At 52.6% G+C, this 25,645-nt stretch overlaps 1 protein-coding gene across 5 annotated transcripts in view; it reads right to left on the bottom strand.

Moving 5' to 3' along the window:
- BSN (bassoon presynaptic cytomatrix protein) overlaps positions 1-25,645 on the bottom strand; it is a 69,089-nt gene that overhangs the window by 41,875 nt on the left and 1,569 nt on the right. For all 5 annotated transcript variants that reach the window (XM_082768043.1, XM_082768042.1, XM_082768044.1 and 2 more), the window contains exon 2: positions 11,923-12,301. In XM_082768043.1, coding sequence (XP_082624169.1) covers positions 11,923-12,301 — 379 coding nt within the window. The remainder of the gene's footprint in view (positions 1-11,922; positions 12,302-25,645) is intronic.

Below are 25,645 nucleotides of genomic sequence, written 5' to 3'. Positions count from 1 at the left end.
TCCTGACAAGCAAGCAAAGCTAATGGTAGCACGCAGAGAAGGCTTCCCGCACCATCTCAGGCTGGCTGGTGGAGAGCACAACAAATACAAATATCTACATTGTTCTGAAGATTTCCTTTTGCCCATTTCTCCTGTAGCAGCACAGGGATGGCTTACCCCAGTGCTCACTTATTCACAGCAGGGCAAGCAGCTCTCGCTGTTTGGATCGGTGCACAACCTGCACACAAGTGAGGCAAGAGCCCTGTAGAACACCCCCTGGGAGGCTGCAACGTGGAGCACCAGCCAGGGTCCCACCTAGGGGAGCAGGCACAAAGGAGAAGAGACAGCAGCAGGGGACAAGGTCTCTGCAGGCTCCCCTACAGGATGGCAGGAGCCGATGGCTGTCCCAGCGTGGCCTCAAGACGGGCCAAAACACATGCCAGCTCCATGCCAGTACACACAGGGATGTGGGCTGAAGTTTCCTGGTCAAAATGTAAAGCACGCTTGCACAAGGACGCAGCGCTCCGGAAGGACCATGCAATTAGGGGTGTTCAGGCTCTTAACTGGCAAGGGGATCGGTCAGCGAGGCACTTCTGAGAACAGCCACCTTATGCTCAGCTTTCTCTTCAAAGATAGCAAAACAAATAAAATCCACTCCCCGGCACTTCTGTCCAGAAGGGGAAGCCACAGAAGCCCTCGGTAATCATCGTGCTAGCGCTTGCCAGGAAATAATCAACCCATGCTGGCGAGCAGGAACAAACCCCCAAAACTCATCTCCTTCACTGCAAACAACAGATGGGAAATTGCATTTGTCCAGAGAACCAAGCTGCAGGATAAGAGTGCCATTTCATCCTATTAGTCATTTATTAACCAATTTTCCCCTAAGAAAGCCTCTTTCTCTAGTTAGCACCCCCCAAACTAACTGAGACCGAGTCTTCTCCCGCTGCTTTCAAAATGACCGGGAACCACGAATGGGTGCCATCTCTTCTGCATACAGCAGAGGAAAAGGCAGCAGAGTGAACACAATGTGCTCCTGCTAGGAGACTGCTGCCGAGATACAGGCAGGGCAGGAAAAAGGCTGCTGGAGACGCCTTGCCTTGCCTGCGTGCATCACAGCACATCCCTCTGTCCCCGGGGCGGCCGCCCCTGCCACCCCCTGCCCGTGCACAACAGGATCTGCACGCCCTCCCTCCCCACACCACACAAAGATTAAGCAAACAAATTAAAAAATGAATAAAATACAAACCATCACTGAACAGCTTTGCAACTAACCTTGGCCTGCCGTTACAGGCAGGGTGGTGCTCCCCCTGCCAGGTCCCCATTGCCCGTGTGCTCAGGGAGCCGCTGCCTCCTGGGCGAAGGCAAGAAACCCATGCCCGTGAGGGATCAAGGGGTGGCAGAGCCCCTTCTGCAGCCAGACCCTACGCTCTGATCCTGCCAGGGTGCCCCCAGCCTCTCCTCCCCAGGCCCCCATCACAGCACGATGCTGCCCAGCCCTGCGCGCCTGCAGTGCCACAGCCCTGGGCAAAGGGACAAGTCCTTCCACTTCATTAGGGAATGTTTCTTGTGCGATTTGCTGCCTCACTAGCTCCTGTTTAGACAGCCTTTGTTCTCCGTCCGTGGGAGCACATGAAAGGTTCGGGCACGCAGATGTGCTCGGAGGACGCTTTGCTCCACATGTGGTCACGGGGCGCTGCGCAGAGCTTCCCCCCAGGGTTTTACCTCATGAGCTTGCAGCATGGATGTGCTTTAAGTGCAGCTCCCAGCCCCGCAGCTGCAGGGCCTCGACGCGAGCCCTCGTGCTCCTGGGAAGCCTAATGGGGTGCTTTGCCTTGCTCTGCTGCTGCTCCGGTACCCTGCAGCGAGGCACCCCAACACCGGGAGCCTCTGGGCCCTGAAACTTCTTTGACTCCTACAGAACTAAAACAGTAGCCTAGGAGGAGCGAGGGGCCTGCTGTCAGTGCCCAGAGCAGGGGGTTCCCTGGGCACGAAGGGGAAAGCTGGCAGCTGAGCCCGGCAGCGGTGCGATCCCCCTGTTGCAACGCACAGGAGCTGCTCTCGACACGCAGCCTGAAAGCAGATTAACTTAGAAGCAGTCCCACTTTCCTGGCGGTAGTGTGGAACAAAACCCTCATTCATTTGCTGCACGGCTCCGATTTGCTGCTCCAAGCAGGCCCTGCTGCAGCCTCACCACGTGTTTTTGGTTCCTCTGGGATGCTCCTGAACGACCACAGCACCAGGAGGTCGCACCTGCAGCGCAGGGAATGAACCCAGTGAGCCTGAGTACCTCAAGGTCCTTTTAGGCATCAAGTTTTGCCCCGTCTACAGACATCACACAACTAATTTTGCTCTGTTTTGCTAGTTACAAACCACGTGGGACAGAAGTTTTTAAAATGATACGGATAATCCTGGGTGCTGACATAAATAGCATGAAATATTTTCAGAGAGGGCCACAGAGCAGCCATTTCTGCCTCCCATCCTCTCCAGACTAAAGTGGCCAAGTTATTCCTCATTTGTCGTGGTCCAATGCACTTTTTTTTTTTTTTTTTTTGAGAAAACCAGCTGGAATGAACAGCTTGGGCAAGGGAACAAACTGGAGTGGACCAATGCAGCAAAGCAAAATGCATTTTTATTGCCATGGATTAAATATGTAACGGATGCTCTTGCAGAACGTAAGGCCTGGAGACAGACAAGCCATTGCACAATACCTAAACAGAGTTAATTACTCAATTACTCCAGATAAACCTAAGTTCCCTGCCATGAATAATTCTCAGTCCAGCCAGCCACAGGACTGGTGAGGCACAGATCTATGGCTGTAGCTAAGATGCGAGCTGATGCGATGGCCCTGAGACACCCCAAAGCTGCCGTGACCTGCCCTTCGTTAAGAAGTCCTGACCCAACCGGCATCCTGCAAGAGTTCCTCGTGGTAGGGGATGATTTGGGCTGAAAAGGCTCATCCCACAACTCAAATTAAGAATAATAAAGAAAAGCAACTCCTGTTATTAAGCACTGGCCAAAGAAGCAACGGCACGAGCTGCCCCCAGCTGAAATCGCTCGCACAGAAAATCACCAAAATTGCCTGAAATCACTCACACAGCCTGTGCCATTGTTTGGCTTTTCACGCTGCTCAGCAGATGCAGGTATCGAACAAATTAGGCAGCCACAGAGCGAGGCAGGACTGGGTCATGTCCCCTCCTGCCCCTGCTGCATGTCCTTGGGCACCAAATTGGGTCCTTCCACCTCCCAGCAGTTGTGGGTTTACTGGGTGGGCACTAGAAGGGCGAATATCGGGGCTTTGGCTTAACCATCCTGTCAGCGAGCAGTCCCAACACGTTAACCTACGACTTCCTTGCAGTTTAAGCCTGCTACTTGCTGTCCCTGTCCCCAGAGGACAGCCTGGGACTGGCGGTTCCCTACTGGGTACGTTTGTCTGGAGGAGCCATCCCTGCACCAAGGCCACGAGGCGGTGACAGTCACCTCCCCGCTGCAGAACGGGGCTCCTGCTGTCTCCAGGGCATCCCCTTTGGCACAGCTCATGGCCACGTGTGCCTCCAGGTCCTGCTTCCAGTGGGAACAGCCTTTTTCTGGTAGGGCTGCTATTCCCGTCCCAACGTACCAGGACACGGTGTGCTAGTCACCACCTGCTAAGTAAAAACCACACCATTTCTAACACAAAAATCTGCAAAGAATTCAAAGTGAACAAATAGCTGTACAGCCACGCCGCCGTTAATTGGATTTTCCTAGCTGTTATGTACGCCTCCAAAAAGGGGGTGCTTAACTGCAAGCCCGTCTACAACAGCAATCACCCCTTCCTCAAGGAAAAAAAATACTAACACATGCAAATGCAAAGCATGATTAAAACTGGGCGTTCAAATCAAGATTTTTTTTTGCTTGCCATGGAGATCTAAATCAAAAGACCCCAAAAAGATGCACAAACTCTTCATAGGAAAGCACTCTGCTATGTCCTGCAAGCCTTGTTCTGCTCAGAGGACAGGCTGAGCCCTTGGTTACAGATCTAGAAACTTCTACAGAAGAGAAAAATGTAAAATAAAAATTGCTAGGTTAAAAAAATTATATCCCAGAAGCAAAACTTTCCTCTTTCTGGTCCCTTCACTGTTCTCCCACTGCTTCAGGGTGGGAGCCCAGCAGAGCCAGCCTGGACCAGGGACGTCAGCACAGGCACGTTGCGTGCTCTCGTTCGGGAGGAGAGCAGAGCTGCTCCAGCTGGAGATCCTGCAGAAGGCATGCAGGGGCTGAGAGCAACCAGCATCCAACAGAAGCTCACATTAACTTGTCAGGCCAAGAGAGGGGAAAAAAAAAAGCTTCCCTTCCTTGATTTCTGATGAAAACATTACAGCCGTGACAGACAGCTACACATCTTCTGCCAGCACAGGCTCCATGACCTAAATGTTTCCTACTGCAGCCCAAGAGCTCAGTGCAGCCCCTCTGGGTGCTGAACACGCTCAGCACCTCCATCAGCACTGCCACCATGGCCAGAACAGGCACGGGACAGGCGGATACCTTGTGCAAGCTGAGCACTGTGCCCATCCCGACTAAACAAAGGTAAAGAAGAGCACTCTGCATCAACCCAGCTGCCTTCCCCCCCCCTTTGGTTTGCTCCAAGCTCCAAACACCAATGAGGAACCGCAGTGAGTGGACAGCAGGCTGCAAATGAGGGACGGAGCAGTGAGGGGGAAGCAGCAGGAGGGAGAGCATTCTGCACCCAAACCAACACCGCCTCCACGTGCTCACCCTTTGGGCCTCCCGGTGCTTTGTGCAGCGAGGAAGTGGCGGTGGAGGAGGACACGGATGGAGGCTGGAGGAGGTGGGGGCTCCGAGTGATGGTGCTGGAGACCTTCCGAGGGCACCTCCTTCAGAGCCATCAGACCCCAGGACTTGTCACTGGGGACACGCTCCCAGCATCTGCACAGAGGGTTGCTTCAACGCAACCCCAGCCTCAACTAGGATTAATACCCAGGGTTACCTGTGGAAAGCAATACTTCAGAAGTGCCTGCAGATCTTTCTTCCTAATTCAATAGGACAATAACCATTGTCTGCTAACGGCATCCCAGAAGCCACTCAGAAGACAGATGGCAGCAGCGGCGTGCTGGCTTGGTGGCATTTTTCAAAGAGCTCTCAAATAGGAAAGCCACAATCATATCATCTGGAAAATTAATATGGCAGGGCAGAGCATAAGGTAGAGTTCGTAAAACAGAATTTCAGTGCATTAGCTGCTCCTGTGCTTGCAGGCCAAGCTCCACCAAGCACCAGGGACATAGCTGCTGCTCTCCAGGCCTGGCAGGCTTTGCAGCAGGGAGAGCACAGGCTGCTCATCGTGGGCAGCACGGACGCAGGCGTGCTCAAGGACAAGCCTCTCCCCACAATAAGCATGTTCATGATTGCTGAGGAATCCAGAGGCTCAGGGAATTCAACTCTTTGCCAGGTCCCCGGGGTACCTTGTCACTGACCACTAGCTTTTAGCGAGACCTTCCCACTGGACCTGTGCTGCATCTGCTGGGCGCCGTGCTCTGCTCAAGACCTTCAGAGCACAGCGCAGCACCTTCCTGGAGGGCAGGAGCAAAGCGAGGTGTCCCCAAGGACAGGAAGACTTGGTGACATGCCGGAGAGTGCAGAAGGGACCGAGGAGAGCACGTGTGGACCACAGCCGTGCTTACGCTGATTTGGGAGGAGCTGTGGCCCCGAGGAGCTGCAGCCACATCTCCTCCCAGCTCTGCTGGCAGCAGCTCAGCACCTGCAGCTCCCCCTTCCCACGTCTTCATGCACTGGTGTGCTGCACCAGGCAAAACCCCATTAAACCAACACCCCCCTGGGGGCTCCCATTTGCTAGCCCCAAGCCCAGCCGTGGCCCCACGCTGCCAGCCTCTTGCAGTGATATACGTGCACACCTCTGGGTTTGCATCCTTTCCAGGGGACGTTTGCTGAGCCCACACATCTCGCAAAGCTGGGCTCTGTGCAAAACGACAAGCTCCTCTGCTCTTTGGGGACAGGGCTTCAAACAGCTGCTTGCTTGCGGCAATTCAACGGGAAGAGCGCTGCCGCCGACTCCGCGAGCAGGCTGTGCTGTGACTGATGCAAACGCCGTCTGTGGCGCTCTGATAAGGACAGCGGATGATTCACAATAAGCCAGGCTTTGCTAAACGCATGAGCCCAAGCCTTTGTGCTTCTCCTTCCTTGCAGCAGCAGTACGGTGTGTCACGCTCAGCAGAGGGGCGCGGGGCACCAAACCCCCTTCCCGCAGCACCGATGCGCGCCCCTGTCCCCTGCCAGCCTCCCCTGGCAGCAAGGAGCCGGCCAGCCCAGCCCCAGGGCTGCAGGCAGGAGGACGAGCAGGCAGCTGGAGGGAGCAGGAGGTCGGCGCTGGGCCTGCTTCCCATCCTGGGGGAGTTCCAACACACATTTCGTGCCCAAATGAAGCCCACCAGTGCTGGGTGCTGCCTCGCCTTCGCGCTCCTGCACCCAGCCACGCAGCTGGAACTGGCCCTGGGGTGCCTGGGAAGATGCCCGGGGGTGTCACAGGCAGAAACGAGCTCCCGGAGCCAGCAGAGCGCTGCCTTCCCCCAGCACCCACCCCCGGCTGTCGTAGCGCCGTGCTGCATCCCTGCCTTAACTCGTTTCGACACACATTTAATCCCACAGACCTGCTGCGTGGTCTATTCCGATCCCATTAAGACCACATTTCCCTCTCTGAATTCTCCTACTGAGCCACTGCAACAACTTCACTTTGATTTCCCTCGGAGAAAAAAAAAAAAAAAAGCCAAGCCAACGGCACAGCATATTTACAAGGCGAGCCAAATCCAGAGCTGAAAAAAATCCCACCCTTCGGCTGTCCTCGATCAAAAGGTTTGCAGTCTAGATAAGAGGGCATTTCAATCAGAGCTCAATTAACCAGTTTTCATAGTCCAATTAGCACCACACCCCTCCGGTAAGTGCTGCCCAGGGGCCAAGCCTCACCTTATGTCTCAGACTGGAGGCAAAGCCACGAGCAAGGCTCCGTGAGCTTCAATTCCAGCTGCGAGGAGCACCTCGGCGGGTGTGACCTGCTGTTGTGATGCTTGCAGACACCTTGCTGCCTGCACGGGGCTATTTTTGGAAATTCCTGATGCTTTCACACTACCTAAATCCCCTTTTAGCCTGTAAGTACCAAAATGCAGCCGTGCCCCAGCAAGAGGCAGGAGGGTGGTTAGGAAGAAGCCAGCTCAGAAAACCAGGCTGGGTTTCTGGTGCGAGGAGCCCACGTGGCTTTGTAAATAACAACGGCCATCAGCTAAAATTCAGGTCAAAAGAGATGCTGCTGGGCAGCACCCGGCACCCTCAGTGCTCCCTCCTTTCCTCTCCTCTCCTTTCCACGCTGGGACCCGCTGTTGGCTCCTCGGCAGCGGTACCGAGAGCACCGCCAGCCCCATTAGTCACCGGCCACCGGTTGGCCAAGCTGCTCGTGACATTTTCTTCGAGTGGATCTTTCCTTATTGGAGCCGTCTCTGCAGAGAGGAGCGAGAGGCAGAGCACGGGAAGGAACAGCCACGATTACTCACGAGCTTTTTTTTTTTGTTGGCTCCGGCTTGGACGGCAATCCATCGAGCAGGCAGCGCGCACGCCGCTGCAGGCAGCCCGCAGAAGCCCCTGCTCAGCCTGCAGCAGTGGCTGCAGAGGCAAGCAAGCCATTTATATTTAGAAAGCCTCGGCAAGTGCAAGTGTGCTGCTCTCCAGCTTCAGGCCAGCTGCTCTATTCAGAGCTAGCTGCCCCAATAAAAAAAGGGAGAGCAGAAATAAGTAAAAGAAAAAAAAAAACCAGCTAGGAGGTGCCAGCAGCACCTCACTGTGACGCTGCAGACCCGGGATGAAGGGGGGACTGGCATGCTCGGCGCACAGATAAGGGGATTAAGAGGTGAAGGTCATCAGCAAGGAAGGGAATGCGTGCACACAACCTGTTGGTCCAGGGAGAGAGATTCAGGAGGCCTAACAACATTTTCACACCAAAAAAAAAAAAAAAAAAAAGCATTATTCCCTGCAATCACATTCAGAGCTGGCTGAAGCGGTGCGAAAGCAAACAGCCAACTCGGGATCGAGCTAGCGTGGCTCTCCTTCCACCCAACGCTTTGGAAATTTCTCCTGGATCTGCAAAGCAACAACAACGACAGATTGATTTTTCTGGCTTTTCCTGCTTCGTGATGCAGCTACCTCAGAAGCCATCCCAAAACGGGGGACTTGACCCAGTGCCGTGTGCCTGGCCAGCTGCAGGGCGCGATGCCACCGCGCACACACCGTTTGGGCTCGGCGGCACCTTCACCTGCCAAAAAACACGCCAAGTGCAGCAATCGGCTTTCGGAAGAGCAGCACACCAGCACCTTCACGATTCCTGCAGCTTTCAGCCTTCATTTTCGTTCTTTGTGAAGTGATTTGCTGAACCAACACAGCTGCTGCCCCCTCCCAGCACAGCCAGCTCGGGAGCCACCGAGAGCTTCTCCTGCGCTGCTGGAAGCCAGCCGCCGAGCTCCTCGTCCTCCTGACCACAGCTGGGGTGTGACAAAGGAAGAAACCTGGTGAGGGCCGTACACGTATAAACATGCTCCTTTTGCTCAGGGGAAAAAAAAAATAAAATCTACTGAGTGCATCTGAATACTTCTGAAACTGCGTCTGATGAACACGATTTTAAATTGGAAAAAAGCACAACAGAAACATAAGGAAGAACGCAAGGATTCCCTACGACCCTAAAACACTCCCAAGCAAACCTATTAGCTGTGAGCATCATTTCAACACGAATTAAAGCATGTATTTTAATGCTGTGCCACTACTCTTGATTAAAATCAAAACCTCTTTTTTTTTTTTTTTTTAACAAACAAACAAACAAACCCACATCATTTAAGATGGGGAGAAAATGAATTAAAAGCAACCTAAAAATAAAATTAAGACAATACTGAAGAAATACATTTCCCAGATTAGCAATGTGCTATGACACTTCAAACCCCCCAAGGAACAGATAGGATGCCTGCCTCCTCATTATACCAAACAGAGCAAATCCAATCAGATGAACATGCTGCGGGATCAGGCAGAAGCCACACGAACAGCATTACAAAGCAAAAGATGGAGAAAAAAGATTTTCTAAACCTATTGTACTCGCTCAAAACCGAGCTATTCACTCACAGAGGAGACAGCAGCAGTACCAGGGTGGTCCTGCAGAACAGCCTGACAAAAAAATAAATAAATCCTCAAAGCCAGAGGAAAATTAGGAAAAGTTTCAACGAGAAATTCTAAAATCCTAGCAGAGCATTAGGATCACAAGACTGCACTTGAAATACTCCATTTCCATTCAAAAGCCTATTTCATACATGGGAGCACGAGTCAACTGATAAATTTTACCACACTATTTCGTTACTTCTTCACATTTCACTTCCAGTCTTTAACGATGCTCTGGTAGCTCCCTGCTTCAAATTTCCCCAGGCTTAAAATAACCACCTAGCGAAGAGCACTGACCTTCAGAAAAATTAGTGAATGAATGGGAAAACTCGCACACCAGCACGCGACAGAACTGAGAGCTACGACAGCATTTATTTTGAGCAAGAATCTGATTAACTGCCTGTACGACTCCAAGCGACACAGAGAGGGGACAGGAACGTCTGTTTCCCCAGCCCCGCGAGACAAGAATGAGCTGATGCTCAAAGAAATGCAAAGACAACAAACAAGAAACCAAACGGGATATTTTTGCTCAGCAAGCAATCAGCTCGAGACACGCCGCTGCCAGACGCCAAGAGGCCAACTGCTCAGGAACGATATAAACGCATGACTTGCCTTTAAAATAAAATGATCATCAAGCCATATGAAAAAAAAAATAATGAAATAAAAGTGTCTTTTTTAAAAAACGTGCATCCTTTGGAGCATAAAGTAGCATCTAATTGCAGGGTTCAGGTGCTTTGCTAGGGGTACAGTGAGCCCTTGTCTGAGACATCTGCTTGAGAAGTGACAGGATGGAGCCTGACAGACTGCAGCTCCCACACACTAACCCTGCTGTTAGTTCTTTACGTGTGGGCATGCGTGTATTTTATAGATATTAAGACACGCCAAGCTTATACAAACACCTTATTTCAAGACCTTGTGGCTCCTGCAAGGGTTTCAGAAACCGCTACCCGTGGCTGCGCCACGCCAAGCAAGCGGCGGAGCTCTCATCTCACCATACTTGTGGTTTCTGGCAGGCCACAGATTGTGCAGAAGGGGATGTACTGCGTAAAACAGTTTTTGTTTCCTTGGTTTCAGTTTTATTAGAAAATTTGACATTTCTGATGATTTAGTCCTGCTTATCAGCCTTGAAAGCAGAAAGAGAAGTTAGAAAGCTGTATCTACCCCAGCCATGAGTAGAGACGTGAACTATTCCTGTGAAAATGGATTTACCTGTAAGCAAACACAACTGGAAAATATAACCACAGGAAATCACATCACCAGAAACACCGTGCACCAACCTTGCTGCACCTGCTGGGCTTAAGGGATCAGGCAGGATAGAGGAAAAAGTTTTGTATTGAGGAGAGGCAGGCAGTGCAGCAGGCTCAGTCGCCACCCTTGGAAGTGTTTGAGATCCAACTGGATAAAACCCTGAGCTACCTCACTCGATCTCTGCTTTGAGCAGAAGTCGATGAGATGACCTCTGGAGGGGAGGGATGCTCAGGAGCTGCTGCAGTGCCCCAGCTTGGGTAGGGCTCCCTGCTCCCCAGTACCACCGAGCTCCTGGTGCTCACCTCGAGCTGCGTGGCAGAGGGTACACGTGGCACTGACCCCAAAAACTCAGACAACAGCAGTGGTTTTAGCAGAGGTATGGATTTGAGAGCTGCTTCAGGCAAATGGCTCCACCTGTCCATGTCCCATCCCTGTGCTGAAACACCCTGGCTAGCATCTGGCTCACTCTGTTCTCTGTGGCTTTTCCCCATATCCCTGCATTATGGAAGGGACCTTCAAAAGTTGCCTGGACGTGGTCCTGGGCAACCTGCTCTGGGTATCCCTGCTTGATAGGGGGCAGGGGTAGGACCAGATGGACCCAGAGGTCCCCACCAGCCTCAGCCATTCTGTGACTGCCATAGCTTGACTCCTATCACCACGGGATACAGCAACCATGTAAACCTGCAAGCTGCCTCCCTTTCACCCTTTTCAGTGCCACCAGAGTGCTTCAGGCACCCTTCTGTGTTGTTGTATGATAGCTGCCGAAGGAATACTGCAAATAAGGAAAGCAAGTCACCCCAGGCAGCAGCTGCTGTCCCCCCAGCAGCCAGTCCCTCGAAGAGGATGACAAAGCAAACACCTCCGCTGGACAACCCTTGGGTTGTGCTAATTGTGGTGAAGCTCTTGGGGCACCTGCAACAGGAATCCTGCAACCTCTGTGGAGCCTTCTGCTGGGATCCGAGACCTTATTGCGATCTCCATGGAGATAAATGCATCTTTACAACAGTAAAAACCAACACCCAGCTGATTACCACTGGCCACTGAGGACGAGGAAGCCAGAAGCACTCCACTCACCCCAAAACCACCATCCCCCGTGGCATGCAGCACCCCAGGACTGCCAGCTGCTGCTCTCTGCACCCCCTGCTGTTGAGCCCCACGAGCTGAGGGCAACTTCACACGCATGGCCTCCTCGCAGCCACACACCTCAGGTCCCACCATGAAGCCAGAGATCAAACCTCAGGGCTAGGCTAGCCCTTCCCTTTAACTACCTTAACTCCCCCACGCCTCGTTACAGCAATTGCAGTTGTTATTGCAGTTACCCACTGAGTGGCCAGCAGAGAATTGCCCAACAGCAATGCCTCTAACGCTCTGCAGCTGCCAAAAGCAAAGCTGCAATTTCTTGGAGGAAGGAAACCAGGACTGCCACGCTCCCTCACGACCCACAGAGCTTCAACCCTCCATAAAAAACGTGGAGAGCAGGGCTGGGGTGACAGGCGTTACCTCGGTGAGATGCGGGTTGGGGTTGAAGCCGCACTGGTTGCAGACCTTGCTGTGACACTGGGTGCAGGCGTTGTAGTTGGGCTGGCTGGGGGCAGAGGTGAGCTCCGTCGTCTTGCAGATGGGGCAGAGGGTGCTGCTGGGCAGGGGGGCGATCTGGGGCAGCGAGTAGGGCGAGGTGGGGGTGCTGCCCCGCTCGGGCGACGCGGAGGGCGAGCGCCCCGCTCTCTGGCCCCGCGCATCCACCTGGAGCATCCTCCGCTGTCCCTCCGCCTGCCCGCGGCCGCGCATCTCCCGGGGGCTTTCCGAGCCGGGTGCCAGCGAGGGGAAGGCAGACCGCTGTCCCGCCGCCTGGTCCAGCTGCTCCGGTCTCCTCGGCGTGCTGAAATGCCAGGAAAACACACAGCTGTGAGCCAAGGTTGAGCGATTTCTGCGAGCCCAGCCAACATACTCAGCGCCATCCCCCGAGCACCCTCTCCTTCCCCAAAGTCCCGGCTCAGCTGGTGGAGGCAGAGCAAAATTTTTTCCCAAACGAGGTAAATTGCTCAGGTCGGCAGAAGGATGCGCTTCATCTTACAAAACAGAGCATGACTTGAACTTTCCCTTACGCAACCGAGCGGCGATGCAATTGAATTACTCTGCGCACTCGGTGCTGAGCACTGGGCACAAAGTTGCACAGAAGATGCCCGTGGGCAGCCTGGAGGCTCCCTGCAAGCACCCCAGCAGGAACCAGTAACCCCCAGGATGGCTGAAATATGCTAAGCAGCCCCCTCACAACTCATGTTTTGGAGCCTTTTAAGACCAAAAAGAGACATCTATGGAAGAACACCACCTGAGGAAGGCTGAGCCCTGAGAAAAGCAGCAGCGGGACGCTCGGGGAGCTGTGCCTGTGGCAACCCCTCCCTTACACCTCCCTTCCCCAGAAGACATGGGAGTTTTAACTGCTAGGAGCAGCTCTCCTGGTACTCCCAAGGACAGCACTTAAAGAGCTTAATGGCTCTGTGCTGGCGCCCAGCCTCCCCCCTTGTGGGGCAGCCCAGGTGCTGGATTTAACCCATGCCAGAGCACGGCCCTGCGCCCTGCACACCCCGACCCGTGCCCTGCTGTGCTGCTCAGAGCCCAGGGCGCTTTGCTAGCAAGAATGCCTCTGTGACAGGAGTTTATGTAATTATTCTGCTGCCTAAAAGCCCTGGGATCTGGTGCACGTGCTCACCGATAACGCCCACAAATGTTTCTCAAGAAGGCAGAAGCCTCGGTGCCCTTCCTACCTGTCATCTGCAGCTGTTAAGGAAAAACATTACCCCGAATCTCAAATGTAATAAATTTACCATTTATCCACGCGGGGTATGACCTTAAGAGGGTTTAAAAAGGGAACTTAAATGCATAAAACTAATGAAATTCAAAGTCCATGTTGCCACAGTAATAGGAACTCAGATGAAAATAAATATTAAAACAGCACTTTGGGAATTTGCAGGCTGAAATCCCGTTCTTGCAAGGCGGAACCACGCAATAAAGCAAGGCAATAAGGGAGGAACTGAGCTGCTCCAGGCTGAAGAGCAAAGAGCAGCACTCACGCCATGCTGGGTTTGGGCTGCGTCGGTTCCTGATCCAGGAAGGCGAGTGGAAACGGCGCAGTTAGGCGGTTATCGCCCCATTTTGCAGCTGGAGCTAGCAGCACTCACAGCCTGCCTAATTTAGCTCGAGTGCCTTTCTCATCAAAACAGAAAGTGCCGTCCTGGCTCCTCTCCTCTGCCCAGGTGCTAGGAGGTGCGGGCAGCAGCCCCACGGCCCCCCGGTGATGTACAACCACCCCGGGCAGGGGGGGTACCCCCGTGCTGCAGGCCGGGCTCTCACCTGTGCCACTCAACGCGCCCGTGATGTTTTAGGGCCAAAAGGGAGCCGCCTGGTCTGTCAGATATGGCTCCTACACACAGGGTCAGAAATTAACTGTAAGCCTGGGAATATGAACCTGGACCCGGCACGGCTGGTGTTTATAGGGTCTGACCCAAAGGGGAGGCCTACAGGACCACCGAGTCCCATCCCCAAAGCAGGGCCCTAATTGACTCGCAGGACAGCATGCACCTGAGAAGCTACTGGCCACGTCCGTGCTGCCTTGCTCCAGCCCTTCTACCCCAACACCCCCTCCAGGGGTCCGGCCCGAGGCAGGGCACCTCTCCTGGGCAGATGCCAGGCTGCTAACCGGTACCAAAGGAAGCCCCCTCCAGTGCTGCTCACAAGAAATTGCACCGAGGTGCCTTAATAAGGCAGGATTTCACCCATCTGACGGGGGCTGTTTGGCTTTTGCACAACCCTAATTGTTTAATCAGAGCACCGGGCAAAGCCAAATGTCTCCGCAGACTCCAAACATTCATCACCACTTTCACTTTCATCGAGAGTTATAATTTTGTCCAGGAAAAAAAAAAAAATCAAGTGCCTTTGACTGGGCTCATTAAGAATTACACCACCGAGGTTTCCATTTATTCCACTGCCCACTAATGAGTTATCAATAGGAGGTCAGACGAGCGGTTCTGTTAATCCCCTGTGCCAGAGCCCCCCTGCCTGTCGGGGAGGAGGGTGGGCAGGGGGAGCACCATCGGGACCACGAGGAGCATAATGAAGGCTGGGGGCAGAACGGCTCGCCACAAACCCCGCTCAGTGATGCACGATGTCACAGCGCCTCTGATTTATTTATTTATTTTTAATCTGCCTGTTTTTTCCCCTCAGTAAAAATGTCAGCTTTTCATTGAAATAACAAGAATCGGGGAGGCTTTAGAAATAAAGCACTATTTACAGCCAAAACAAATGTTAGACTTGCAGCGTGCCGGTTAAAGTTCAATTTCATAAAAAAATGATTTGCCGTAAGCCCAACTTCTGACAGCACGGCAGCTTCTGTGAAGAGATGTCATCAGCTTTAGGAAAAGATGAAAACAACACGATAAAATAGCACTGGATTGCCATCCCTTCCCATTAAATCGGCACAGCCTTCTTGTCTGGGAATTCCTCGCTTTAAGTAGAAGGGAATTTGCTCTAATTTAACTCAAGTAGGCTCATTGCAGCCACTAAATTTTTGCAGACGAGACCCAGGCCTGAAACCAGTATCCCAAGGTGCATCAACGGGTCCTTTGGCACGCAGCTTTGCCACCGCTGCCAGCACCTTTGCTGTAAGAGCGTGCACTAATGACAGACAGAAAATGGACACCGTGGCTGTTAACGCAGCCTGCCTGCGGCGCCTTACGTGGGAAGCTCGGAGAGAAGAGCAGCAGCTCTCCCCTAGCCCCAGCCCCTACCTGCCACTGCTCACCCTGCTGGGCACCAGCTCCCACCTCCGCAGCAGGAATCCTGTCCGCAGGGGGCTCCGAAGCACTGGGTATGTCTGTGGGAGAGATCTCCCAGCTTCAGATCCGCACCGACGATGAGCGAGCAGGGACGAGCAAGTCTCCTGTGCTAGCAGAAAAAAAAGAGGGACCCCAAATGACTGTTCCCCTGCAATAAAACCAAGGTGAGGAGAAGAAAAACCCAGAGAAGGCATGAGAGGGGGAAACGTGCAGATGCTTCCAGCCGCAAGATGGAGGCTTGGTTAACAATCAGGAATTGGAGCTGCTCTGCTACGAGCACGGATTTGACCTACTTGGTTTGACTGAAACCTGATGTGAGCACTCACGTGGCTGATTTTAAGAATGGGTGAATAGAGCCTATTTAGGAAAGAAGAGGTAGCTGAACAGGAGGGGAATTGCACTCTAGGTGAAATGGCGCCGGTTTTGAGTTGCTTGTGACGTAGAGAAAAATGATTTCTAGTGCCTATGGTTCAGCACAGGAATTGCATAGGATAATACCAAATTTTAGTCGGAATGTACTACCTATTGCCAGGTCAGATGAGAAAATAGGGTGTGCAACCTTTCGGTCGGTAAACAGAAGAACTGCCTGACGGGGAGGGCCTACGGTCTGGGCTTTGTGCACCAAAAACCTCACACTAGCGCTGCTGAAACATCTGCAGAGCTCAGGAACATTGCTGCCGACAGCTTCACGGCTCTGAAGGCTCCGCGTCTGACACGGGGAGTTCTGGACTAGACTCTGCTTGGACAAAAAAAAAAAAGCAGTTACAGAATTAAAAATCAGCACCGTCTTAAATACAGCTGCCCCTGGCTCAATTACGCTGATGTCCACACCCGATGAAGTCCAGGCTGGAACTGTGGATGATGGAGGGTTTAAAACCAGCGAATGCCACAACACAATTCTGCTCCAGAGAGGTCGGGGGAAAAGACTGCAGAAGAGAAGACATGAAACGGTGACTGGGAACTGTCAGAAGGGATTTTAGTAGATGCTAACACAAGCACTCTCGTGAAAGGTCGTGGTGTGTAATGAATTACTTTTGTGAGCAGTGGAAAAACCCAGTTCTCCTGCAGCTTCGTGCTCCAGGGCTGCTCAATCCCTGTCAAGTAAGATGCAGCTTCTGCCAGGCACCCTCCCTGGGACTGAGCACCACAGACGTGCCTCTCCCCATGCTTAAGAACGTGCTCTAGCTCCTGCGCAAGGATTCCCTTCATTGGGGCAAGCATTTGGGCCCCCCAAATGCCTTCCTTCATAGCCCATACAGGGACACCCCATCCCTGTGTGACCCCAGCCTAACACACCAGCCCAGAGACCTTCCCGGGGGAGTTGCGTTTGCACCAGGAGGACGTGCAGCCGGAGCCCTGGAGGCATTCAAGAGATGCATGGATGTGGCACCAAGGGATGTGGTTTAGCAGTGAGACTCGGTGGGCCAGGCTGGTGGTTGGACTGGGTGATCCAAGGCCTTTCCCAGCCCAGCCAGTTCTGGAATTCTCCCAGTGCAGCCTGCAGGCCAGCTTTCTGCCCCTCCTGCTCTGGGGATGCTGCGGGCCAGGCGCTAAAGCAAGCTGCTGCCTGTGGAGCTTCTCTGTTCATTGCAGGATTTGGGAGGTCTGCAAGAAACGATGAAGAGCCCTGCTGCAAAGCAAGATGCAGGCCTGCTACCCACACAAGGCAGAATACAGACAAGGGGTGGCAGAAAGGGGTCTGCTGTCCCCAGAAGTCACAGCGAGGTGCCAGCTGACACCCACCCTATCCATCCGATTCCTACCTGCCTGCTCAGTGCCTCCATACCCCTCCTGGGTCCAACTGATTTCTGCAACCAAGTCATTTGTGCATCATTAAAACCATGTAATTTATAAAGGGTGGGGACAGCCTTGAAAATACCGTGCCCGCCAGAAGTGGTGAGCGTGGCGGGCAGAGCACACGTCCAAGCAGCACCTCGCCCCTCCGCCCCCACCCGCTTGCTTGGCTTACATTTCCCAGCTCAGGCCCCACAGGAAAACCCAAGACCTTTGTCTTGTTCAGAAGCTGAACTGTGGCACGTAACTAAGGGATTTTTATGGCACGATAGCTTATCTTGTAAATCTGCAATTACACGATTCCCCCTCTCAAGTCGCTCTGATTTTAACAGCAGCCACGTGAGCGACTGTGGGGCTGTCGGCCGGTCCCGACGGCAAGGCAGCATCCAACTTCAGCACCAAAACTGCCACCAGGGACTTGAAATGACAGTGACCAGGTCAGACACAGCTTCAGTATATTCCCAGGATGGAAAAAACAAGTACACAACTACTGCAGGATTTAGATTTAAATCAGAGAAACTCAGAGACGGCGAGAAAGGTTGTTAAAAAGAAGGTAAGAGGCAGCAGCTGAAAGGGTTAGAGAGGAAAGTTTCTGTGGCTAAGGATGCTACAGGAGCAAAAAACAAACCTTCAAAAAACAAAAGCTTTATCTTTGTGAGGAAAAATTCAAAACCAAACAAATTCTGGCAAACTGCATTTAAAATGCTAATAAAACAGAGAGAGAAGCCCTTGAGAAACAGCTTGTGAACTGGGCCAAAAAAACAGAGAATTTCCAAAACTTCAGAAATGGGAAATCTGCCAGAGAACCTATCAAGCCGGAAGATGATTGAGTTGCAACAGAAATATTCAGGGAACACAAGAATGAAAGAGAAGATGAATCCAAGCTTTGCAATGCTGTTGGCTGAGGAGAAATTTAAGGAGGTTCCTGCATCAGAAGTGTTTTATATACAGGGTTAGTCTGAAAAACTGCCTCAAGAAAAGTGTCAGTAGGAGAAATGTTAGGACAAAAATCAATGAAATGAATAATAACAAATCACTGGGGCTCGGCAGAATGCACCTATGAGTTCTTCAGGAAATCAAATACAGAACTGCTGAGCTACCAGCGTGCTGCACAACCGATTGCTTAAATCAGTGCCAGCATCACAAGTGGGAAGTGCTGAACACGCCACCCATCTCCAGGAGGGCTCAGCAGGTTCTGGGGCAGCACAATCCAGCAGGATGGCTGCGTGCACCCGCCAGGCAGCTCACACCACAGTCAGGGACCGGATCAGGAGGCACATGGAGGAACAGGTCCAATGGCAACCAACAAGCTCTCATAAATTCACAGCTCACGGATCCGGAGGATGTTGGTGGAGAAGTCAAGGCACAAACGAGGTGGACAGCTTGAGAAGGGCCCTTCCGCTTGCAGACAGCTTTTGGCAAAGTCAAAGGATCTTACAAAGAAAGAATGAAAGAAAAAAAGAAGTAAAATATCATCAAATAAGAGGAAACGGTCTTGTGGATTAACAGCTGAACGAGGTCTAGGAAGATGAGCACGGAGGTAAATGGTCAGGTTTTGACAACCGGTGATACAGAGTGGGAGAAATGGGGTATGCTCTGAAACGTCCTGGGAAGGAGGCAGACAACGAAGGGACAAGTTTGCTGATCTACACAAATTTATTCAGAGTATTCAAAGATGAAACTGAATGCCAAAAGCTTCAGAAGGCTCTCCTGAACTTGATGTCTTGTAACGGCGTGACAGGTGACATCCAAGGTCAGGAAATGCAGAGCAATGCACACAAGATGAGACAGCCATAACCACGCGCAGCAACGGGCTCCGAACGAGGCACTGCCACTCTGGGAAGAGTTCTTGGAGCTGTTTTGGACAGTTCTCAGAAAATGTCAATTTAATGCTCATCAACAAATATAGAACGTTCTCAAAAAAAAAAAAAAAAAAAAAAAAAGATACACAATTAAGTTATTTTGGGAAAATCACATTCTGGAAACCAATTCAAACAGAAGAGCAGAGGCAGCCTGCCTGTTCCCTTGACTTGCTGCTGGCTTTCCCCCCCCGGAGAGCGGCACAGAAGTCTGTTTTTGCAAGGCTCCCTTTTGAGCTGCAGGCTCGATGCAGTCAAGGACCTGGAGGGGTTTCTGCAGCTCTTGGCCTGCCGTGGGGAAGTGCCCCAATGGGGATAGGGGCTCGCTGCTGCCGGGCACTGAGGGACCTGGCCGGGGGTCTGGCTCCATCAGGACTGCGTTCACGGTCCCTTCCACAGCCCCCCTGGCAGTAGTGGGTTCGTATCCTGTCACTCAGAAGCCAGGAAGGCTGCAGGGACCTTTTTTGGATGAGTTCCACCTGTGCTCCAAAATTAAAAGCTGATGCAAAAAATGTATCATTATCCATCTCCATGACAGCTCGAGTCAACCGAGCTGAGCTCGGCATGAGAAACAACATTCATTTCAGGCACAAAAAATAGGAAGAGAAGCACTCCTAAAAAAAGAGGCAGTAATGACTTACCAGAAAGGAACCAATGTAGATTTTTAGAGAAAGGAAAGGAAAGCTTACTAAAACAGCCCCGGTGCCTCCGATACAAGAGGAAATGAGGATGGCGTGCTGCGGGGAGGTGGACAGCTCCGGGTAGCTGCAGCGAGCCCCAGCCTGAGAGCCCGACTGCTGGCCTCCTCTGTGCCCAGGCAAACAAAGTGCTATACCCAACATTTCTGTGTGCCTCTGTGAAAAATGCCCCCTGCACCATCCCACAGCTGCATCTTTGCACTTCGCAGCACCTCCTCCGTCACGGAGTCATCCCCTAGACATTTCCCTGTGCTGTTCAGGTCTTCAACCAGCCTCGGTTGCCTCAGGGTACCAGGAGAGCTGATGCCTTGTGTGGAGGAGCCATCAGGAGCAGAGAGCGTTTGGGCACGAGACTGAGCAGGCAGGGATCGCCCCGTGCCCCCCGTGACTGCTGCAGGGCACAGGGCTGTTTGCCCACCTCAGGGCAGCGCTGCCTGCAGCTCTCAGCTGGAAGCCCAGCCACCAGCAGCAAACCCCGCTCAGAATTAATAAATGTTTGTGTGAGCAAATGTGGTATTTGCAGCAGGAAAGGAAGCAAAACTAAAGGATAACACGCTAGCTATGCCGCTAAGAGTATCAACCTCAGTATCTCAGGCCGTTCAGTTTAAACGTGCTTCTGAAACCAGAGTCTGAAGTTCCCCTGCCAAATCCTTTACAGGATCAAGGAAAAACATCACGTACCCAGGTTTCGCAGGTTCTTTGAGATGCTTTATCCCCGCACGCACCTCAGACCAGGCCACCTGTCCCCAAAGGGACAGCCTCACCTGCCCATTTGATGCCACCACCCTCGCGGCCCTCCTGACCAGCCGTCAGCCCTGCAGGATGGGAAGCAGGTAAAACTCAAGGCGAAGGAATTTGCTCACTGAGAGAACTGGATTCCAGATGCAGCCGCCTTATTACTCCACAAAGCAGCCATTTGACTTGGTTTCCATGTTTCGAAGAAAAAACCCCACATGATAATTTGTTAATTCAGAGTGTTTTGGATTGCATTTCTAGTTAATAATAAATAAAATTAAGCTGGCAATTATTGACACTGGTTTGATGAAACCGAGTTGTAGAGCCAAGAGGAATCAGATCCTAATCTAATAACCAGTGCAGCTCGGAGATGCTTCAAGACAAGAAAGGCAGATAAGACAAAGTACAAGAGGAATACTGAGGGAGTTGCTTGAGTTTTCTCCCGGAGTGATGTTTCTGGACACCTTTTTTCTCCCAGGCTAAGGTAAACAATGGCTCATGACTTAGGAATACGGACCATCGTCCTGGTTCAGCAAGACCTGATGTTCTATCATAATTTGGCCTAACCAGTCAAAACCAAGGCTAATAAAGGTAACGAGGGGTAAGCAGGCTTTGGCTGCTCTGAAAAAGGGCCACATGGGGAGTCCAAAGCACAAGGATGTCCAGGTGCTACCTGAGCCCCAGGCACGGACCTAGCACTGAGAGGAGAGCAGAACACAAGGTGCACTCAGGACACCCCAAACGTGATGCACATGGAAACAACCTGCCCGTCCCCACCTGCAGGATTTCCAAGCAGACACAGCTTGCAGAAAGAGGGGAAAGGGAGAATGCATGGAAAATTCCACTCTTTGGGACTAAACAGCCGCCCTACCTAAATAAAACGGGTCAGCCAGGGTAGGCACTGAGCAGCACAGAATGCTTTACAGCGATGTAAGCTGAATCCAGCACTGCCTCCTCGCGCAGACCAGCATCAGGAGTATTTACGGCCCCGACACGACGTGCTCCAGCGCTATCTGCTGCAGACATCTGCCACCTTCGTATCGGCGCGGACGCAGCCCGCAGGTCTGCTCGGAGAGCAGGCGGACATCCATCTCCCCACGCTCCTCAGTGACGCTGCTGGAAGGCAGTGAGAAGAGCAGAGCAGGTCGGCAAGGGCAGCAGGCCAAGGAAGCGTTTCCGAGCCCTGCCAGCTCCTCGCCCCGATGACGGTGCAGTTTCTGTGCTGGGAGTGGGTGAAAGGAACCCAAATTCCAGCGGCTCATCATTGGTGGGCCAGAGACAAAGCTGATAGGGAGGTGAGTGAAAAATCTGCACGTTTCAAAGAGAACATGTCCTAGAGGTGGTCGTACCAGGACAAACAGGACCATCGTCACACGCACCTGGCAGCCCTCGCACCGATCACCTGCATTTTCCTGATACTAGACAGACTGGACTGAAAACCAAGAAAATACAACATCTTACAATCCATCCAAATTCATCAAAATCCATCACAAATAATGTGATTCTGCTCCTTTCTTTTGTGCTGGAGAAGAGAGCCCAGGAAAAGCTCGCTGGAGCTCAAGCAGTGGTGCTGCCTTGGCTGTGCAGGGGCCTGAAGGAGGGCCCGCACCGCACACCACCGCCTCTCACCCGCATGCTTGGCAGCCACAAAGCTGAAGATTCACAGGGCAGGCACACGAGCAGAGGGGAACACACACAAGGAAACAAAGTGCTTGTGAAAACCCTGCCTTCCCTGCTCCGGCCTAGCAGGTCTCTGGGACAGGCCCGAGTAAGCCACGCGTTTTGCCACGGACAGAGCCCAGCCCAGAGCTCCTGCTCTGACCACACTTCTCTCGTAGCCCTGCACACCACCAGCACAGGTCAGGGCAGCGAGCTCAAAGTGCCATGGAAAGCAGCACTGTGCTACGGGTTCTTGAAGCAGGGACTCAACTGATGCCAACGGCACAACACATGCCGCACAGCTAAAGCCGAAAAAAAGGACCCGCTCCATGCCAGGCTCGGGGATTACTGCCAAGCACAAGGGGTACATCAGGACAGGAGTGCCAGCCCCACACCGCTACCACCTCTTTCCATGGGGACTTCTTGGGCAAGCCACTGGGGGACGGGGCTGTGGGCAGGTGGCAGGACCAGTGTGCCAACCTGCTGCCACCCACGGTGACACCACGACAAACCCACAGCAAGCAGGTACCTGGTGGCAGAGCTGCTCGGGGTGGGCTTCAGCCCACAGACCTAGCTAAAATCCAGCCTCCCACCTCAGCACGTGCGCTCATCACATGGCCTGGCAGCACTGCAGGCGTACCTGAGAAGGCTTCAGGGCATTGGCACTTATTTTGCCAGTTGGCCTTGGAGCGTAGTTTATAAAGAAAATAAAAAGAAAAAAAAAAAAAAAGGAAAAAAAAAGACCCCTCCAACCAAATAACGATTTGTCTCCCTAAGAAGATTAATAGGTGCATTTAAAGAAATCAGTTTGTAGGCTTAATGAGAAAGAGGCAGCGAAATCCTAAATGTGAGACCTCCTACGGTTTTTCAGTCCAGCTGTACAGTCAAATAATAGTTTATGTAACTGGGATTGGAACAAAATAAATTAAAAGTAATTTCATGTTTCATCAAAGGAAAAAGTACAGTTCATAGTCAACGTGGAAAAAGATCTAGCTCGGAACTGCATTTTCCCCAACCCCTTCATAAGCTTCGCATTACCAGCTGATTTGTTTCTTTCAAAAAAGCAAAGCAAATTACCAAGTCCCTTAAGAACTTACTATGCATTTTCAAATTCCAACTAGTCCTACTATGTAACTCATAGCTTCACATATCAGTCACTGAAATGTTTTCTCAAGGAGATGAAAGAAAAAAATATGCTATGCTTTTCCTGTTTTTCCCATGCTGCAATTTGTGTTGCTTTTTTTTTCTGGTAAAGAAAAAAAAAATGTTAACAGCTACAACATGTCAATCTTTGAAAGTAATTCCCATATATAGTTTCATCCCTTCACAGACATTAAATACAGCAAAATCTCTTTGTGCTCGTCACGTCTCGGCTGACGAAGGGAAGCAGCACGCTACAGGCTCTTTCCCATGTGGGGGAGCCCGCTATGGACCCAGGTGTGCTGACAAGAGGGACGGGAACCCTTTGATTTCATTAAACAGCATAAGAGGACACCTAACATTGACTTGATGCTCACGTACGGCTCCCAGGGAGTAGAGCACCCCGAGGAGGACAACCCCAAGAGCACGTCAGGGGAGGTCACGCACACCGAACACCCCCTAACAAAGCTCAAACTCCGTTATAAAGCCAAACTCCCAATTAAATTCCCTCATTTTCCAGGCTACGTGTCTGAGACGTGCCGTGGTTGTGCCAGCAGCCCCCGTGAGCCAGTAGCCCCCTTCCTGCAGCTCACGTCAGCCCCGGCTCCCCTGGAGCTCCTCAGCGCTCACCCCACGGCCACGGGCAGGCAGTGCTCCTGCTCCCAGCAGGATGAAAGGCAAAATGCTGCTCGAGGGGAAGTCAAAACCAGGTCCAAAGGTAGCTCTCAGTCATCAACGTCTGGCCTCTTGCAGTCTCTCTGCCCCGGCAGGCCAGCATACATTTCTGTGGCTGCACTGTGCCGGGCCTGAGGAGAAGGGCACACCAACTCCAGGCTGACCATATTTCGTCACATCTGTGCCCACGTCACTTTGGCCCAAGGCATTTTTTTCTGTGGCTTTCAGAGGAACTGACAAACCCTCCTCTGGAAGCTTTCCGGAGCGGCCACCCCATGGCCTGTGGTGCTGGCAGACCCCAAAACCAGGCAAGGAACCTCACGGCCCCCACCTGCCCCCAAACACTCGGCCTTCGGCAACACAGACGGGTCTCTGCTTTGAGTCAGACACCGTGTGCTGCCTCCCGGCCACGTGAGGGCTGCGGAGAGAGGAGGAAGCCTGCAGGAGGTTCTCCACCCGCGTGCCCAGGCTGCAAAAACCATGAAGATGGCAGGCAGAGTGGGCAGCAGGTTGCACCTCTCTGTTCTTCAGGGAGGAGACAGAGCTCCTCGTGGATCGGGGAAACCCCTGTGTGACCACGATGCTTGGTGGAAGGCTCAGTGTCCATGAGACATCCCTTCCTCACCTCCTGCCTCATCTCCAGCAGCTCCAGCCCTGACCCAACACGGTGCTGGTGGCAGGAGAAGGACCGGGAGCGGTCAGCGGCTGCCCCTGGCCCCCCATGGCCCCAGTGCTGACTGGGCAGGAGGGCTTCTCCTCGTGCCTTGTTCTGGAAGGTGCCTCGTTAAACACACGCACATTTTTCTTCTACAGACTACGGCCTAGAAGTACAACTAAATCATTGCTGACAAAAGAGAACACGCCGAGCTCCTTAATCACATCCTCGTGGAGAACAAGGCCAACGTGAACCCCTCGTCTGCTGCGCAGCGCAGAACCGCAGCTCGGAGCCGAGGGAAGCTGCACATTTCGGGAGGTGAAGCTGTTATTTAAGCCTTGTGCAGTCACATATCCCATCACACCCCTGGGCAAGCTTCCTACACTTGGTTATGTTCAGCGTTCACATACGTTTGCTGTCATTTAGCTAGCTTCAACAACCCAACTCTGGGTTTTGCTCTGCCTGCCTTCCTAAAGCCCCTCAGCAGCCCGGGCCGGCAGCCAGGCTGTGTCACACTGCTGCTTTCCTTCTCAAGCCAAGCTGGGTTGCCTTTAAAAAAAAAAAAGAAAGAAAGAATGAAAGGAAAAACAACACATGGACATGCACAAAATAGTCTGCATTTGGCAGCAGCTTCCCCTGACATGGTGGTAACGCTCCTCTGCCTTCCAGGGAGCCCTCCACAGGCAGGGAGCTGCTGCCTCCTGCCCCAGCCCAGAGAAGATGCTGAGTCTACCTTCGATAGCAAGCGCGTGCTTCTAAGCTGTAAGAGGCCAAGAATCATCCAGATACCACACCAGCAGGGCAGCTAATTCCCTGTCTCCATTAAATCTCAGCAGGTGGAGCGAGGACCCTCCCAGGAACAGGCTGCAGCTCCTCCTGCAGACCCCGTGTAGCACAAGAAGCAGATTCCCATTGCAGCACACCAGAAAAGGAAGCATCACTTGCACCCCGTCGCGTTTGCCTTGGACGGTGCACCCTGCACCCGACAGACTCGGGGACGAAGCTGCTGTTGCTGCAGGGCGGGGAGGAAAAGAAGCTGAAAAGAAGCCACGAGAGGCGTAAAAGCAGGGCTGCTGGAGGGAAGCACAGAAGGGGCTGGGTTGGAAGGGACCTTAAAAACCATCCAATTCCCACCTGCTGCTGCAGGCGGCCGCAGCTGACACAGCCTGCCCATCA

The sequence above is a fragment of the Aythya marila genome, assembly GCF_965140915.1.
Source record: "Aythya marila genome assembly, chromosome: 10".
NCBI classification, from domain to species: domain Eukaryota; kingdom Metazoa; phylum Chordata; class Aves; order Anseriformes; family Anatidae; genus Aythya; species Aythya marila.
Note: the sequence above shows the minus strand (reverse complement) of the source record. Positions and strands in the feature narration are given on the sequence as shown.